The sequence below is a fragment of the Enhydra lutris genome, unplaced genomic scaffold, assembly GCF_002288905.1.
Source record: "Enhydra lutris kenyoni isolate GAN:26980312 unplaced genomic scaffold, ASM228890v2 scaffoldscaffold31, whole genome shotgun sequence".
Taxonomy (NCBI): Eukaryota; Metazoa; Chordata; class Mammalia; order Carnivora; family Mustelidae; genus Enhydra; species Enhydra lutris.
This window is the reverse complement of record NW_019154115.1, coordinates 6,723,560-6,743,644: the sequence shown is the minus strand read 5'-3', so window position 1 is coordinate 6,743,644 and position 20,085 is coordinate 6,723,560. Positions and strand designations below refer to the sequence as shown.

The 20,085-nt window shown below is 36.6% G+C and overlaps 1 protein-coding gene across 2 annotated transcripts in view; it reads right to left on the bottom strand.

The window, feature by feature from the left end:
- Positions 1-1,500: 1,500 nt before the first annotated feature.
- Positions 1,501-20,085, bottom strand: part of LOC111153209 (leucine rich repeat containing 49) — a 155,583-nt gene continuing 136,998 nt past the window's right edge. For both annotated transcript variants that reach the window (XM_022512090.1, XM_022512089.1), the window contains 2 exons: positions 11,203-11,356; positions 1,501-1,890 (listed from right to left, as the gene is read on the bottom strand). In XM_022512090.1, the coding sequence (XP_022367798.1) occupies positions 1,687-1,890; positions 11,203-11,356 (358 nt within the window). In that variant the 3' untranslated portion in view covers positions 1,501-1,686. The remainder of the gene's footprint in view (positions 1,891-11,202; positions 11,357-20,085) is intronic.

The following is a 20,085-nucleotide window of genomic DNA, read 5'->3' as shown; positions in this document are numbered from 1 at the left end:
GCCTTTCCTATTTACTGGAAGCCCTTGAACAAGACATCTTTGTCTCTCCTCTCTTCTTTGTCTCCCTCTAGGTGGTATCTCATTTCCATATCAAAGAAGAAAACCCGAGAGAAATCACCCTTTACCAGCCAGATGAGAGATGGTTCATGTTTTAATTTCGAAAGGCTTAAGGATCATCAAAAAACTAAAAGTTCTTTCTGTCCAGGAGCACCAGTTCTGTGGTTCAACCTGTTTCTGGAAGAATAGCTTCATTTACTGGTGTTCGCTGTGTGCCAGGCATTGTGATAAACGCTTTACATGCATTGTCTCATTTGCTCCTCACAACGCTGTTTAAGGTAGGTTGTATCATGAGGCGGGTGTGGTTCAGATGGGCCTCAGGCTGGTAAACTGTAGCTTAAGCACGAAGGTACAAACCCAGGGCAGCGGGACTTAAAAGGTCGAATTCTGGAACATTAACCATCTAAACTTGAGCACTCCTTCTTGGGGGAGCGCCTGAGAACTGCACAGCTTGCCTAGCTTCCTTCCAAGCATTTCTGTATGACTTTGGTGTCCTGCAATTTCCGCTCTCGTTGTCCCACCTCCTGGCAGTCCTGCTGCCCAGAGAGCTGCCTGGCAAAATCTGAGCAAGTTGGAGAATTCCTATTTAGCGACCTGTGAGGTGGTTGAACTGAAGCTGTATTATGTCCAGCTATGCTAATGGCTTCGAAACACTCTCCCCACCAACGTGAACGAGGACAAACCCCTGCCTGCATCGTATTTACCTGTTTGATCTTCAAAGGGAATGAGAAAAATGAGAACCTTTCACCCATGAATCCCTAATACTCCCAAGGCACAGGGACGCGCCTCTACCTGAAGACAGAGCCCCCGAACAGCTAACAGAAACGAACACCTTTCAGAGAAGCAGACTCTCTGACTTGTGACTGCATTTCACACTCACTTGGGGGTCCCTTCACACTAAGCATTTTCTTTCTGCCCCCCCATTGTACTCACGTTCATATTTTGTGTCCGCAGTGACGCCCACGACCCCGTGTGGTGCCCCAAGGATGCATCCCTGCAAGGGTGGAGCCTCTGCCTACTTAAGTAAAGAGAAGGGCTCCCACCGGGCTAGAGAGGAACAGACAATAGGACACTTCTGACCAGATGAAGGAGGCCAACACACTTTTTTTTTTTTTACTAATTTATTAATAAGTTTATTCTTCACTCATAAAAAAGAATGTGTATTTGGCTTGGAAATCATGACATAAAATAAAAAGGGAAATAACTGGAAATTCTCAGCTGCAAGTAGGTAGAAGCCACTCATGCTGAAACCTGAGCCAGCACTCGGTGCTTGGGGCTAGAGCAGGGGTGCCGGGCGAAGCGAGAGCCGGAGACAGCGGTGCGAGCACAGGGCCCAGCGAGCTCTCAAGACGGCTTAGTTCCCAGAGGTTGCTTGGCTGCTGAAGTAGGAAGCTAATCCTCCTTTCTCTCCTCTCCTTTCCTTCCTTCCTTCCTTCCTTCCTTCCTTCCTTCCTTCCTCTCTTCCTTCTTTCCTTCCTTCCTTCGACCTTTAACTACGGGAATGGTAGGCAATAGTGATGCTAGGTTTTCTAGTTTGTAAGATAGTGTTGTTTCAACATGTTTAACCTACTTGTTTTCAACCTCCAAAAACACAAAACTGCTAAAATCAACTGTAACTAAAAGCCATTTCTATTTTTGGTCAGTTATCTGCTGTAGGCAAAGCTTCATGTAGGCATTTTTATTGCGGATTTCTATGACCGCGTCCCTAACAAGCTCAATGAACATCTGTGGCCAAAGCTTCTGCAGGGCTTCGTTTTTCATGTTGATTTCCGTGGCTTCCTTCACAAGGTCTTCCATATACATCTTGCAGAATCTCTTTTTTTCCTTTATTTCCTGTTAAAAAAGGAAAATTTTGCACCGAATCATAATTAATCCAAGAGACAAAGGAACACTTAGCTGAGCCAGAGTAACATGAAAGCATCTGTTCTGAGCCTCACCCTTCAGAGCACGAGTACTTCCCTAGACACTCTCGACACGATCAAGCTCTGCTTGAGTACAGACAGCAATGAGGAGCTCTTTACTTTGCAGTCCACTCCTGTCTCTGTTAGACAGCTCTGGAATCACCTGAATTGTAACTACTGCTTCTCTGTTGGTAGACTTTCTCCCTTCTCAGTCAAGGGAGTTAAGCTCACACACGACAGATGAATGCACAGATTTATGGCTTCTAGTGGTAACTGTGTCAGGGCACTGATACTGACAATCTTAATTGGTCAATCTTAATAAGGTCAGTTAATATCTATACACATACTTGAAATACCACCCTCTGAATTCAGTCTGTATTTTAGGAAATTGTGTAGTAGCACTATACTGATTCATTAGTCTAGACCATTTGGACAAATTTGGGGGAAAGTGTACAAGAAGGAAGAGGAAACATACATAAGCCTAGGACCCAGAACTTGGCCTTGAGAGAAACAATGCTCCCACTCAACTTCTGGGTCTGGAAGTCTGCAAATGAAAAATCTGGGTCCCAAACACAACAAGGAAAGTTTTGGGCCTAAAACTACTCAGGCCCCAGGCCCCAATTTCACCCTAGAAGCTGAAACAAAGCCATGTGTTCAATATAAGAACTCAACATTTATTTTGGCTATTCATACTTGTGAGGAGTACTGAGGCAAGATGATGGAAAGTGCCATAATATATATGGAAAAAATAATGGAATAGATCAGACAATCAGAATTAGAGGAAAGGGGTGCTTGGGTGACTTAGTCGTTAAGTGTATGCCTTTGGCTCAGGTCATGATCCCAGGGATCAAGCCCCACATAAGGCTCCCTGCTTAGTCAGGAAGCTTGCTTCTCCCTTTCCCACTCCCCCTGCTTGTGTTCCCCCCCCCCCCCCCCGCTGTGTTCTCTCTGTGTCAAATAAATAAATAAAATCTTTAAAAAAAATTATAGGAAAGCAATTCACATCAATGAAGGAGGTAAGAAATAATAAATGTCAATGACACAATAGGTTTAATTTCTTAGAAAAGAATCTATTCAAACCTCCAACCCAAATCAAAATGCCAAAATAATTTCAGGATGAATTAAAGGGTTAAATTTAAATTATCAACAGATATTATCATTAAAATTATACTTATAAAGACTTGTAATAACAAGGAAAATAAAACTCAATGGTCAATGGGAAAACAAAAATACAAAATAAAATTTTGATAGAGGTTGGGTTATACACATGTCAAGACTTAGCAACTGTATACCTAAGATTTGTGTATCATTGTATGTAAGTTTTACCCCCAAAGAAGAAACTATATTGAATACTGAACTCTGATTAATGATACACATGCTGAATTACTTAGGAAGAAGCATGCTAATGTCTGCAATTGCTTTGAAGTGAATTAAAAAATATAAGGTGGATTGATGATAGAGGATGGGTCAATGTGCAGATATGGGACAAAGCAAGGACATTATAGTACAATGTTACTAGCAGAATCTAGGATTGTGTGTATGGGCATTTACTGTAAAATTCTTTCAACTTTGCTGTATGTTTGAAATTTTCATTAAAAAATTAGGAAAAGTATACAGAAAATTATTGGAAAACAATATATTGAAGTATCCTAAGATTGCCTTTCGATTGTGAGACCATTAAGTGTTTTTCCCTCTTTTTTTCTATTTCTCTTCCTTTTCCAAATTTTTACACTTTTTAAAACAACAAAACATGTTTTAGATTCTTGATTAATTAATGTAAATTCAAGATGAGTCCCGATTGTCACTAAGTTTCCCTAACAAAGGCCTATTTTGGAAATTTTCTTATGACATATAAGATTTCTCTAAATAATCACTCACCATTCAGGGGTCAACAGGCTGACCTGATTTAGTTCATGCACTAAAAACAACTGGTCACGAGTTGACCTCGCATAAAAATATGTACAGATTGTGATGGGCGATAAATAACAAATGGTTCCAGCTGGCTACTTCTCCGATGAATCTTTCTTTAACTCTGAAATATGGTCTGGGACTTAGTCACCTGCACTAAGTTAGCTTGTTGATGAGAACAGCATTGAGCTGTTCCCTTTTAACACTCAGTAAATCTGGGCTACACAGGGACTACCAGGGAGACAGACAAGTGTGAATCACCAGAGATCAATCAATACCTGAAATGAGCAATGTTTTATAACGTGCAATGCATTTACACAAATAGAAGGCACACGGCATATTTAGTGAATGCCTCTTTTACACATTGCTGAGTTTCTTAAAACACGATTTTGAGTTATTTATTTATTTAGCGTGGTGGGGGAGGGGCAGAGGGAGAGAGAATCTTAAGCAGGCACCACTTCCAGCATGAGCCCGATGTGGGGCTCCATCCCACAACCCCAGGATCGTGACCAGAGCTGAAATCAAGAGTTTTACACTTAAGGATTGAGCCACCCAGGTGCACTACAATTTTGAGTTTTTGAAAAAAAGGAAAAGCCTCGCAGTAAGACTGGAAAATTTTTATAGTAATTTAGGAATAACAAAAATGTATAGAATTTTTAAAGGATGTATTTTTGCTAAATAATTTATACATAATACAAATTAAACTTTTTGTAACTGGCATAGTGCAATTTTTGGTGCTTTAAAATTTCTTGCTATAGCACCTTCCACTACTTCTTTATGAACATGTTGCTACAGAATTGCATCTGCCATAATAACCCTTAATTCAGTAACTGTTGTAAAGCAGTTTTACTTCATCATTTCTTCTTTCCTCCAAGCCAATTACTCCCATCCCCATGAAGCAGACTCTGAACTCATCAGGTATCTGCCAGGACGACTCACTCTGCCTGTCCAGAATGATCCTGTTAAAAGCACATTAGAGATACCTCTCTTGCCCTGACCCGTCAAGGAGTTATTGCTCTTTGAATAATGCTTTTTCCATTCTCAAATGCTTTCATATACTTATTTTTTTCCTATCCCACAACATCCCTGTGGGGTTCATAAAGCAAGTATTATACAAGTTCAATCCTGAGGAGATGAACTCTGTACAATATTATTTATCTCATTGAACTAAAACTTTGTTGTCATGAAGATGGTTTGGGAAAAAAAGTAGGTCAAAGGTAGGATTTGTTGTGGAGCGATTTTAGCTATAATGGTACTTGTACTGGGGTCCAAGCCATATCTCCATCTCCTAAACGGGAAACTAAGGTCAGCAGAAGTTAAGAGACTTGCTCAGGATTACACAGCATCTAATAATACGTACCCAGAGAAAACTCTAACCTAGTCTTTGAAGGACCTGCAGTCTCGTTGGAGAGATGGCCTACATATATGAAAAGCTACCTAAAAATTATTAAACAGTAACTACATGCTGTGAGATGTTTAGACAGCAAATCTAATCAGTGTTCAGAAAGAGGGAGCCCTTTGTGGTCAGAAAGACTTCAGAAAGGGCATGATATACTCGGAGAGAGTCCCAAGGTCAGTAATCAAGTCTGAGTTCTAGAGGCAGCTCTGTCAGTAACTCACCGAGTGATCCTGAGTAGTTCATCTGAGTCTCCAGTTCTCCTCATCTGTCTAAGGACAGGACTGGAATCATTAGTCCCTTTCAGCCCTCTGACTCTACATACTTCTTAGATTTTTTAAAAAATGAGTCAGGAGCATGGATGAGCAGCCACCAAGCAACAGAATTGTACATGTTGTACGTATAATTATATGTGTCATATGTATAATGGAAGGGTCTGCTTAGCCAGATTTGTGAGGAACTCACTACAATTCCCAACCACTCAGGGTGCACCGAAGAGAGAGACTGACTGAGCGTTCTCTGCTGCAGTGACTGAAATATTTTTCAAGAGGTGAGAAGCTTGGTCTAAACGAAGGAAAGCTAGACTGTAAGTCAAGAGAGTGATTAAGGAACTAGGGCGAGGTCTTTCAGGAAGTAAGTGGTAGAATCCGGGGCTCAGATCCAAGATCTCCTAGTGGCCAAGTGTTCTTCCAAAATATCATGTGGCTTCAGATTCCTTCTCCCTTGGACATTTCTTAAAACAGGAGTCAACACTCCCTGTCCTGACTTTTTGATCGCTTATTTACCACTCAAACCACCTTGAAACACTGCTTATGTGACTCCACTGAAACTACTCCTATTTAAAAAACAATGATCTTGATTGTCAAATGTATGACATTTTTTCTGCTGGTTTGTGCCCTTCAGGTGTTAGAAAATCACAGTCTATTCAATCAAGGACATAAAGATTCTCACCTACTTTTTCAATGAAAACTTTAAAGTTTTGCTTTTCATCCTTAGGTTTTCATTTGATCTGGAGTTAATTTTTGTTGTATGGTGTGAGGTGAAGGGTTCAATATGTATTTCTGATTTGATATTCAATTTCCTCAGTATGTTTATTAAATTATCTGTACCAATCTGCAATACCGCCTATCTATATCCCCATGTATAGGGGATATATATATTTCTGGCTCTCAATTTTGTTCTCAGGTCTATCTGTCTATTCCTACACTGCCTTCCTTACTACACCTTTACAATACTTGGCATCTGGTAAGTCAAGTTCTCCCCACTTTTACTCTAGTGTATTTTGGGTTGTTTACTCTCTCAGATAACTTTTGGATCAGCTGGTGACATTCTACAATAACCCTGTCCAAATTTTGATTAGAACTGCCTTATATTCATGGATGGATTTAGGAAGAATCTTTCCTATGTAGAACGTTCCTGTCCTTGAACATGAACAATCTATTTAGTTCTTCTTCCAAATTTTTCAACAAAATTTCATAATTTTCTCCATAGAGGGCTTATACATATTTTATTGTTATTTATGTTATATAGTATTTATTATTAAGGTAAATGGCATATTACTTTAAATTTATTTTCAAATAGGAAACACAGCCTATATTGGGTTATCAGCCCCTTATCTGACCGATTTCTAAAAGTTCTTTATCATTCAGGGAGGTTAGTTGTAAACCATCTTTTCATTTCTTTTTTGTCTTTGCTTATTCTAGCTCCCTGAAGGTCTTTTTCATGCCAACACCACACATACATTTTCCAAGATTTCTTGAAAACCTTTATACTTTTATTATAAACTTTAAAATCCCTGATCCATTAGGAATTTATGCTGATGTAAGATATAATGTCTGAATCTAGCTCCCCCCCCCCCAGTTCCCTAATTATTCCTAAATCATTTACTGGATAGTCCACATGACTTGAGATAATTCTTTATCATATTAAGAAATTCTCTTCTGTATTTGGAGGTACAGTTCACTTTTCCATTCTATCTCATTAGACTATCTCTTTATGGTCATCCCGTTGTAACTGATAGGACTTTATAATATACCGTAATAGCTAGTAGCACTAGTATTCTCAATATTCTTCTCTTTCAGAGTTTTTATGCTTATTTCCCCATATGTACCATAGGATCAACTAGTCTCAAAAAACCCTCAGTAAAATTTTTGGCATTTTCATTGAGATCCTATTAAAATTTTAAATTAACTTAAGGAAAACTGACATTTTGTTTTAGATGCTTTTTATGCAAAACATGGTAGGTTCTCCCATTTGTATAAATCTTTGGTGTGCCTCATTAATGTTTTAAAGCTTACTTCACAGAAATCATGCCTATTTATTAGTTAGTTATTACTAGGTGTTTTATCTTTTTGTGTTGCTGCTGTGAGCTGGGTGTCTTCTTTCTGTTATTTACTTACATGGAAACTGTTGATTTCTGCCCCATTATTGAATTTTCTTATAGCTTTTATAGTTTCTGAACTAATTATCTTGGGATTTCCGGAGATTCAATACTATTGTCTGCAAGTAGTAAGTTCACTCCTTTCCTTTCAAATTACCACAAATCTCTTCCTCTTGCCTTTCTGCGTTGTCTGTATGGATACCTGATAATGGCGATGTTGGACATCCCTGTTTTTTGAGACTGACTTCAGCGAGCACTAGGGTTCTACTGCTGTGCAGCATATTACCTCAAACTCGGTGGCCTAAGACAACATGTATCTGTCATCTCAAGTTTCCATGCATCAGGAGTCCAGGCACAGCTTAGCTGGGTGCTTGGCTCAGGATGTCACAAGGCTGTATAGTCAAGGTGTCAGCCAAGTTCTGTTCCTTTTTAAAGCCTGGGTCCTCTTCCAGACCCGGTGCTTGTTTGAATAGCACTCAGTTCCTTGTAGTCACAGAAATGAAGCCCCAGTTTCTTGCTGGCTATCAGCAGGGGGCTGCTGTCAACTCCTAGAAGCTTCTCGCAGTTCTTGGCCCTGTACCCTCTCACACGGTGGCTTACTTCTTCAAGGCCAGCAGTAGCCTGAATCCTCTTTTAGAGGACCTTTTTTATCCAGGATAATCTCCCTTTCCATTAACTCAAAGTCAACTGATTAGAGACCTGAATTGTATCTGCAAAATCCCTTTACCCTTGGCATATTCCGTTGGTTAGAAGCAACTCACAGGTTTTACCCGCACGGAAGAGAGGAATACCAGGGTGTAGGAATCAGGGAGGACATCTTACTCAGAATTCTGCCGACCATTGATGCTAATGTTTCTAGAGTTTCCCCACCAAGCAGGACATTTGCTCTTCATTTTCTATTTATCCTATTTGCTGATTTAAAAAAATTAAGGATGGATGTTGAATTGTGTGAAATGCCTTTTTCCAATGTCTAAAGAAATAATCACAACTTTTCAACTTAGACCAATCTCCTGATAGGAATCTTCCTTGCATTCCTAGAATAAACTACACTTGGCTGTAACGTTTTGTTACTCATTTAATGTTCTGCTGTGGTCTCCTTGATACTCTTCCTTTTCAAAAATATTTTTGCATCATCAATATTTTTAGGTTTTGGGTCTGACTTTTCTTTTTCCGTGACAATGCTGGCAGGTTTCAGATTTAATGTTATGGTATCTGCCTTTAAAAAAATGGTAACGTTTTCTTCTTTGGCAATACTCTTGCACAATTTTAAAAAAATCACTGGAATCGTCTATTCCTTAGAGTTGGTTGATTTCTCTGTGAAATTGTTCTTGTTTTGCATGCAGCTCTTTGATATTTTTCTAAATGTCTTTAGTATTAATTAATAAAATTTATTTTATAATAAATTTAATTTTAATTTTATACAAACAAATAAATAATATAATAATTACATTTATAATATTTATAATATATATTTATATTTTGTATCATATATATCTTATTTATATTTCTATCATATTTATCATGTTTATATATAAATATAAATATAATAAATTTATTATAATTTTTAATTTATAATAAAATTTATACATATTAATTTATAAAATAAATTAGTATTAATTTTTGACTCATGGAACTGAGTTGGTTCAAGAAGACAAAGACTCAGAATCCTGTCAGTTTGGCTTTCATTTTCCTCCTTTGGCCACATCAGGAAGTCCGTATTAGCCAAAGATTAAATTCAATCCTTTCAAATAGCACTCTTACTGCCTTTCTCGTCCCTTCTTTTAACACCATCTACCCCAATCTCTGTGCTTCTGAAGAGTGAATTGCTCATAGATCCTGGCTCTCTCCATGTCTTTTTGTGCTTCTATGCCTTTTCTTCATACCGTATATTTCTTGTTTTCCTTCTATCTAGCTACACTTTATCATTTAAGACTGGTGTCAGGAAGCTCTTCTCCGGAAAGCCTCCCTTGACCTGGATAAGATATTCCTCCCATACTCTCTTTATATACTGGTTTAAACCATCCCTGTATAAGTCTGTCTCCTTCATTAGGATGTGAGATCCGTGAGGATAAGGACAGTGACTTCTTACAGCCCAAGTAATCTGTGCGACAGGTGCTTAGCACATGATTTTTGAGCAAAAGCATGAATGTTAGGGTCGGGGAGGATTTCAAGGTATTGACTTCAAGTATTTGAAGAGTTTTCATGAGAAAGAGACGAATTCTCTTTTCTACATAAGGCGGTACTAGGGTCATGAATTAAAAGTTATTAGGAAGCAGATTTCAGCTTCATGTGGGTAAGAATTGTTTTCACCAATGGAACTGTTCAGTGATAAAAGCTCCCTCATGAAGCAGTACTTTTTGTACTCGAATAATTTAAAGCAGAATCGGAACATCCTTTAGGAGGCCATAAAACATCAACTGCATTGTGTTTTCAAGGTGTGTTTCAAGCTGTAATCCTTAGAGCCCCTCTGGTTCCAAAGAGATGCTTCAGGACTGGGGGTGAGATGAGGGGAAAGGAAAAGAATAGACAAGCCGATCAAATGAAGCTCTGAAGCCCTCCTTCCCTCAACAACAGCAGCTGCTCTGCTGTTTTTCCTTTGTTTTAACATACTGGGTTTCAGCTACAATGTGGTTTGAATAAAGAGTCCCATGGCTGTTTAAAAACATCTGAAAACCACTTGCCCGGCCATTTCACTGCCATACACACACACACACACACACACACACACACACACACACACATATATATATACATATATATAAAATACATATATAAAACCTGTGTGAGTTATATAAATATATATATATATATTTATATAACTCACAGTGCCTTGCACATCAGTTAAGGATGCTCAGTCAGTGAGCGCTTCCTGCTGACTTTGTCTTGCTCTTTTGTCCTTCAGTCCCCTCAAAATCTCTTGCAGAACCTTCACATTCTATTGTTATTTAAAGGATTTATTTCTTCAGCTTTCTTATGAGTTCCATCAAGGCAGGCACTACATGCTTTTCTTCCTGTAGCTCCTGCGGCACCCTAACACTGTATCCCTCCAATAAACCTCCGAATACAAAGAAGTAAAGAATTAGTTCCAGCTTTTCTGGCTAAGCAGCTACAGGTTAAAATGAAACAGAACAGGTTAAAATGATACCCCATGATTAAGGATGCAGAAGGTCATGCAGTAGGAAAATGAAAGCAGTGAATGAGAACATCAAGGACACAACCTGACATGGGCCAGTTAAGCACTCACAGCAAGCCTGCATCTCTTGTCTTAATTCAGGCAGATCAGAACCCTTGGTCCACTTTGGTCTAAATTTTTGGTACAGATTTCTTTGAAACATTTTTTTTTTTCCTGCTGAAATAAAGATATTGGAACTATGGACTCTACTTCTCCTAACGCCATGGTGCTTACTGTCTTCAGCTGTACCTGACATAAGGCTGGCTAACTTTCCAGGACACAAACAAGTTACCTTCACTGAGTAAAGGGAGAAATGTACCACTGCCAAGTCCCATGCCAGGTGGGAGACATCTAGGCACACGATGCCAAAGACTGAGAGTGGTTTTACCTCTAGCCTTTCGTTGTAAAAGTCTCTCGTGGTATAATTTAGCGTAGCTCGGTTTGTGTTTTCTCCTACAAGTCTTTTGCTATCACTGTTTTCTTCATTGACGAGACCAGGTTTTTTTCCTTTGGTTTCTAGCAGATACCGGAATTGCTTCTTTCTGTAGAAAGACAGTCAAGGGATGTAGAGAGTTACTAATGAGATTTATTAAAATATGTCTATTTTTTGTTGACTTTCAAGGGAAACATATGCGCTTTGGAATGTCTGCTTCATGAGTTTGAATTATTCATTTGAACTCAGTTCAATATCCCAATCTTTCTACTAATTAAGCTAGACAACCCAAATTCTTTTGTTTCATAACTACCAATCATCAACATAAACATCTCAACCATTTCTAAAATGAAGAAACTCTACCTTAAAGAAATCAATATAAAATGTAAATAATCACAGAGCACAAAACAACCCAGTTAAAGATGTAGTAGGCCAAACTTTCTAAGTCATTATCTTTCGTAAAGCACATACTACCTCTTATAAATCACACAAATAGTCCGTAATTCCAATATGCAGCTCAGTAGTATTACTCACAGATAGAAAGTGGAATGAGATACTGGTTTAACTTTAGCAAAACCAAAATAAGCAAAACACAAAAACCTCCAAGTGTTAGCATATTGGGGCAAGATCCTAGTAGGAGGTAAATAATGAAACTGGAAACTTCATTTGATTATGAAGAACATAAACAGTTCTCGGAGCATCACTGGCATACCCATAAGCCTAGACAGAGAACTGCGACTCTTCTCCCATGAAAGTTGATTTCTGGTTTCCACCAGACTCAGGGTGTCTCTAAGTGAAGGGGTATTACTACTTCACTGTAAACCGAACTAAAGACTGGGAAGAGAAGAGGAATAGCTCTTTTAAAATTTTTTCCCTCTCCAACTTAAAAGTATAAAACAGCAATTTTAGAAATTTTAAGAAGTACACATTTTGAAAAGTATAAAGAGATAAAAATCACCCATAAATCTATAGCTCATAAATCTATATAAATCTATAACATTGTTCACATTCAACATGTTTTTATAGGCTTTTTCTATGAATTTTCGTAAAAAGTTAAGATCATACTAACCAATTCTGTACACTTATTTTCACTCAATGCTATATATAATAAGTATTTTTCTATGTCTTTAAAACTTAATGCATGAATAAAATTCAGCTGTGATGTTAATCAGTTTACCTAATCAGGCCCTTGTTTTGGATATTTAGTTGTATCATTTTCTCACTTTTATAAAGAAGAAAGTGAGTGATGTACAGATCTTTACCTGCATTTTCTTTATTGACTTTTTAATTATCAAAGCAATGCATATGTAGTTTTTCTACCACTTACATGTCTTTTCAAATAATAATTTTTTCATTAATTCTGTTTTTATTTTTTCTTAAGATTTATTTATGTATTTGAGAGAGAGTGTGTGCTTGCAAGTGGGGAAGGGGTGGGGGAGGGGGGAGAGAATCCTCAAGCAGACTCCCGGCTGAGTGGAGTCCAATGTGAGGCTCACTCTCAGGAACCTGAGCCCATGACTGGAGCCAAAACCAAGAGTCAGACACCCAAAAGACTGAGCCACCTAGGCGCCCCTCATCATTCTGTTTTTTAATGTCATTAATTCTTTTAGCTTCCTTCAGGATTATTTTGTTTTTTTTTTTTTTTTATTTTTCTAACTTCTTTATTTTCTTTTCCTAACTTCTTTAAGAGTCTCATGCTCTACTGACTGAGCTAGCCGGGTGCTGACTCTTAACTTCTTTAGATAAATGTTTAGCTCCGTTCATTTTCAGCCTTTATTCTTCCCTAACTGATGCATTTCAAAGGCTAAAATGTTTTCATTTAGCATCATGTAACTTGATTCCACAAGTTTTGAAATGTGGTATTTTTGTTATATTTCAGTTCAAGGTAATTTCCATTATAAAACTGTCTTTTAACCTGTAGGTTATTTAGAAATATGTATTCTGATTTCCAGATATATGCAGATTTCCTGATTAACACTGAATAACTGAGTTAAAGCTAATTGAATTTTGAACAGAAAACATGGGCTATGTAAATCCTTTGGAATCTGTTGACAATTGCCTTATGGATAGCATTTGGTCAATTTTTATAAATTTCCATGCATGCTTGTAAAGAACATGTATTCTACAGTTATTGGGGTCAATGTTCTCCGAATGTCCATTAAATCAAATATGTCAATCATGTTGTTCAAGTATTTTATAGCCTTTTTAAATTACTCAAAAATATAGTAAAACTTCCCACTGTAATTAGGGAGTTGTAGTAATGTCAATTTTTGGTTTACAGGTTTTTAAGGCTATGCTAATAGGTGCATACAAATTAAATCAGCAAATTTATCTGAACATTCCTGATGAACTGAACTTATTATTATTTTGAAATGATCCTCTTTATTTCTAGTATTGCTTCTAACCTCAGTCTTTTAGTCCTCAATGGTTACTCTGTTTTTATTTTGGTTAGTATTGATGTTATCTTTTCTCACTTTTTAACTTTTAAACTTTATGTAACCTTATGTTCCGATGTGTCCCTTGTAAACAACATATAACTGAACTTCATTTTTTTACTCCATCTGACAATCTTTGGCTTTTAACCAGAACAATTAGTACATTTGCACTTTATCACTGATAACACTGATGGTCATAATTATGAGCTCCCTTGAATTCAATGCCCTTTACAAAGTGATTCTGCAGCTGAGCTGACTACCTCCATGACAGTATCAGTTCTCAGGCCAGGCCTCAGGAGTCCTTGCATGTTTTTCTCTCTTTAAACCCTGCCTCTCCCATGAAAACAAGCCCTGGCAGATTTCTGGAGCATGAGAGACCACGTGGAGCAAAGACAACTCGCCCTGAGGCTGCCTGCGAGCAGTTTATAGCTGGCCAACCCCCAAATAAGTGAGAGCCCTGGCTAGATCAGCACAGCTGCCTACCCAAGCCACAGGCGGCTGCAGATGCGTGAGAACCCCGGCTGAAGGTACAGCCGACCAGCGGACCTGCGGACTCAGGGGAGAAAATGACTCTTGTTCTAAGCCACTGTCTTGGTACCATTGGAATTGCTGATATAGCCATATTTAGGTTAAATCTGACATTTTTTTTCCTTTCAATTTGACCCACATGTTCTATGTTTCGTTTCTCTTTCTCTTCTTTTCCATTTCTCCCCTCCTCCTCCTTATTCATTTAGAAGCTGTACACTCTTTATTCTTTGGTTACCATCGAAATGAGAACATGCACTGTTAACTTACCAACATCTCAGGTTAATTACTATAGCTCCTTCCTAGATAATACAAGGATCTAGAATACCATATCTTTATCTACCTCCTACACTACACTGTTATAGTGTATGTTAATTCTATATATTTTAAAACCCACAACACATAATTATTGTTGCTTTATACAGTCAATGTTCATTTAGCTTTATCCCACAAATTTGGTATTTTTCTTGCTTTTTTTAAAAAAAATTTTTATTTATTTGACAGAGAAGACAGCGAGAGAGGGAACACAAGAAGGGAGAGTGGGAGAGGGAGAAGCAGGCTTTCCACCAAGCAGGGAGCCTGATGCAGGGCTCGATCCCAGGACCCTGGAATCACGACCTGAGCTGAAGGCAGACACTTAAGGACTGAGCCACACAGGCGCCCCTTCTTGCTCTTTATTTAGGTCTTCTTGCAACTCAGACCATCTTTTTGGGGTCACTTTCCTTCTGCTTAATTACAGGTATTATAATTTCTTTTAGTGCAGGAATACTGGTGGGAAACTCTTAGCTTTTGTTTTTTTATTATTTTGTTTTAAAGTATCTTTATTTTATCTTCATTCTTTTTTTTTCTAAGATTTTATTTATTTATTTGACAAAGAGGGTGAGAGAGCACAAGCAGGGGGAGCAGTAGAAGGAGAGGGAGGAGCAATCGCCCGGCAGAGCAGGGAACACAACTCCAGCCTCAATCCCAGGACCCTGGGATTGTGACCTAAGCCGTCTGAGCCACCCAGGCACCCCTACTTTATCTTCATTCTTAAAAGACATTTTTACTGTGTATAGAATTCTGGGTAGTTGGCAATGAACTTCCTTCAATACACTGAACATATCATTTATTATCCTGTCTTCTGACTTCCACTGCTGCTGTTGTGAAGTCAATGACTGATATGCACTCCTTTAAAGATAATCGCTTTTTTCCTGGTTGTTTTAGAATTTTTCACTTTTATAGTTGGTGCTCTGTTATTTCATTGTGAAGTGACTTGGGGTAGATTTCTTTTAAATGAATACATATGTAATTGGTTAAGCTTGTCTAATGTATAGATTACTGCATTTCACCAGTTCGAAAAAATTATTTGCCATTATCTTTAAATATTACACTTACCCACCTTCTTTATTTTATCTTTTTGAAATTCCAATCAAGCAGATTTTAAACCTTTCAACTCATTCTAACTCCAAATTTCTTAACTGCTTTCCCATATGTTCCTTTCTCTTTGTGCTCCATTCCATAAAATTCCCTCTAGGCTATTTCCTAAATTACAGATTCTCTTTTCAACTAGGTCTAATTGGCTGTTAAGTCTCTTAAGTTTTGATTGTGTTCGTTTCATTTTTCATTTACAGAACTTCCTTGGGTTTCCTTCCAGATCTGATGGATCACTTTTTAAATTTCCTTGTTATTGCCAGATATTTTCAAACTTGTCTATTATATCATGACATATACTATGCATAGTTGTTTTATAATTCTTAAGAAATAATGCCAAAATCCAAAGTATCTGTGGGTCTGTTTCTATAGTCTATGTTTTTTCTGTTAGTTCTTATACATGGTAACTTATTTCCTTATATGCTCAGTTATTTTTACTTTTTTCCCATTGTGTCCTGGTCACTGTCCTTAAAAATTATTTATGGAAATTCTCTGATAGGTTGAAAATAAACTTCCTCCAGAGGGGAGGTGCATTTGCTTTTCCCAGGTATCTAGAGAGAGTAACATTTAAACTTTGACATTATTTTAAACTATCTACATATTATGAATTCAGGCTGCAAATCTATATGAGGATTGGCTTTCAGTTACACTTCTTAGAAATACCTTTGCCCCTTTTTTGCTCATACCAAGACAACTTTCCTTGGTAATTCCAGGAGAGAAGAAAGGGAGGTTTATTTCTGACACCATCTTGATGATATAGCTATGGGAATCCTAGCTTAATTTTGGGAAGATCTCAACTTATATGCCTATTTTAGAGGGGGTCCTGGGCTTTGATTTATAGCCTTCCCTCTTTGCAGCTAACAAAAGCAAAATTTAATTTCACCTAAAATGCCTCTAGGTTAAACACAGTTTACATGCTCACCTTACTTCTCAATATTCTTTCCATAGATCTTGGCCTAGTACTTCTGTACCTTTATGGAGTTTTTGTTTTTTTATTTTATCCAAATTTTTAGTTGTTTTTATTGCAAGGAATTATCAAAACAACCTAACTCGCATTATCGGAGAAGTCCAATGCATTCTCAATAAGAACTTTCAAATTGTACAAACATACATAGAGTAAAACTTGAAAACCACTCTTTAACCACTCAACCACCACTACTAACATCTACATCCTACCAGATGTGTTCATCTTTTTAGATCCCTTTCTATGTCTCCATATTTGTACATAAACATTAATTTTGTTGCTTTTAAAAATAACAGCAGGTCATAATATAAATGCTCTTTTACACCTTATTTTATTTAATAAACTGTCTCTGGATCATTTCAGATCAGAACAGCAAATCTACTTTAATCTTTTCCTTTTTCTTCTTTTTCTATAGTTTTAAAATGACCATAATGTACATAGTATCATATAGATACTACATTTATAGTTTAAAAGTACCATGATATATTTAACTTTCCCTATTGTTAGGCATTTAATTACTTTCTGAAGTTGGGTTACTACAAACAATAAAATAATAACAGCCTATACCTAAGTTTTTTGTGCCCACGTATGTGCATTTCAATAGGCTATATTCCTAGTACTAGAACTTCTGGGTTCAAAAATATGGCAGATATTGCTAAACTACTTCCTTCACAAGTCTGCATTAAGTCTTCCACCAAGAGTGTAGAGTATATATTTCTCTGAAGAGTAATAAACCCCTATTATTATTAGTTCTTAAATTTTTTAGTCGATCCCATTAGCTAAAATGAAATCTTATTGTTTTAATTTAATTTTTACTTCTCTTTTACAAGTGAGTTGGATCTTTTTTTACAATATTTGGCCTTTGTGTGTGTGTGTAAAGTCTTTATATCCTTTGCTTTTACTTTGATGTTGATTGTCTTTTTCTTACTAAATTTGTAGGACTTCTTAAATCTGTTAAATGTGTTGCAAATACATTCTCCCTCTCTGTTCATGTCTTTTGACTTTATGATGTCTTTTATCATACAAAAGTTTTAAATTTTTGTGAGCTAAAGGTGTCAAAACTTAGAAAGTATTAGAAAGTATAGTAGAATGTTTTTATAAACTTGAGGTGATGAATGCCTTCCTAGGATACAAAAATCATCTTGTTCAGTTTACTGAGATACCATACTGGGATTGTTGATTAGAAAGTCAATAATACATGATTTAATTAAAATAAATTGACATTTTCAGGGGCGGGTGATTGGGTGGCTCAGTTGTTAAGTGTCTGCCTTCAGCTCAGGTCATGATCCCAGGGTCCTGGGATCAAGCCCTGCATTGGGCTTCCTGCTCGGCGGGAAGCCTGCTTCTCCTTCTCCCACTCCCCTTTCTTGTGTTACCTCTTCTCACTGTCTTCTCTGTCAAATAAATAAATAAAATCTTAAAAAAATAAATTGATATTTTTATTAAGCCTCAGAATTCATTAACAATGTACATCTTTCTATTTTTAGACCTTTTTAAAATTCCTAATTTCACTGTTTACTTCATAGTTACTTTGTATCAGATGGATTTCCTGATATTTTATTATTTTTATTGTCTCGATAAATGGGATACTTTTCTAATACTATTTTCAAGAATTTATTATTTTAATGAAGAAATGCCAATTATTTTTGTAAGCTAATATAGTATCTGGTTTCCTTGTTATATATTCTGATTAGCTATAAAAAAAGTTTAATACTTGAGTTCTTGGATTTTCCTTAGAAACTTGTTGTTATAAAGAGTCTATTTTTGCTTTTACTAGTCAACTATTCTTTTTTATTTCTTTAAAAGTTGCTTTAGCTTTACAAATTTCTTGACTCCATTTTCTTGTCTATGACTTTGATTGAGGTTAAACACCTTTTTTTAAGTTTAAAGGTACTTGTATTTTGTTTTCTGAGAAACTGGTTCTCTTGTTTCTTTGTGTTTCCTATTTCAACTGGGTAAAATTTACTTTCTAATTTTATGATATGACTAGAGAAAGTGATCTATTTAAGTATGTTTTTTGGGAACCATGGAGTTTTTCTTTGAGTTTAATATATGTCCAATTTTTGTAGACATTTCATAGGTGTTTGAGTAGAATTTGTTTCAAATTGGGAATAAGAATCTGGCAATAAAATTATAAATCCATTTATTTGATAAAATGCATTAACTGTTATTCAAATCCTCCATATTTCTTTTTTTTTGTTTATTTGATCTACTGATTAGATTAATACCTATCACAATAACTGTGAATTTGTCAATGTATACTTGTGCTTGTTGATATATTTAGGATCTTAGTTACATTAAGTTTCATAATTATCATATTCTTTGGCAGATTGTAGCTTTTGGTCATCATTTCTATTACCACTAATACTAATATTCCCAGATTTGTTTGTTGCTGTTGTTGGCATTTCCCTGTTATATAGTTTCATCCCTTTATTTTCAAACTTTATATATTGCTTTCTTCAGGAGTATGTCTCAAAGACAACATGTAACTCAATTTTAACCCTGATAGCCACTATCTATTAATAGGAGAATTCCATTCATTAATATTTATTATAACTAACATGTGTATTTTTCTTTTTTCTTCTCTTCCAGGCTGTTGTTGAACTTTTTTCTTTTTAGTGGTTTAGAATCTGTACATATAGCTTCTCTTCCTACTAGTAGCCCTTAAAATTTAAATATACACAGTTAAAAATGTATTTTTTCATTAACTTTTGGTGCTAATTAGTAACTATTATTACTCCTAAGGGGGGAAAAAAAACTTAGGAAATTTTAACTTCCTTTCCCTTAGGAATTTCTGGGATTTTTATTTTTGGGTCACTAAATTTTTCCTTATGCATTAATATTTTTGATAAGTATAATTTTTAGATTCACATTTTATTTTTTATTATTTTAATCTTTAATTCCTTAATTATGAGCATATTTTAAAAATTAACATATAATGTATTATTTTTTTTCAGGGGTACAAGTCTGTGATTTATCAGATTTACACAATTTACAGCACTTACCATAGCACATACCCTCCCCAGTGTCCATCACCCAGCCATCTCATCCCTCCCACTCCCCTTCACTCTAGCAACCCTCAGTTTGTTTTGTGAGATTAAGAGTCTCTTATGGTTTGTCTCCCTCCCTGGTTTCATCTTGCTTCATTTTTCCCTCTAATTGTTACTTAGCTCCACACCATCAGTTTTTGAATTCAATGCTTCTTATTTGTCGCACTTACGGTTCATTTTGTAGCAGTCCCTCCTTCAGTACTTTTTTCTCAAGTGATTCCGTAGGGTTTTTTATGGGATTTAGAGGCTACTAATCAGACATACTTGGGTAAGATCTGAAATCAGAACTGAGCCAATTGGGAGGTAGAAGTAGCACACAGATTTCCATTTTTGGGGGTACAAATTACAAATGTGTAATTGTGAATTCTATAACCAAGTTCTGGGGACAGGAGTGGGGAACTTCCTGATCCCCCATGTAGTGAAAGTGGTATGATCCTGGAGGTTGCAACTG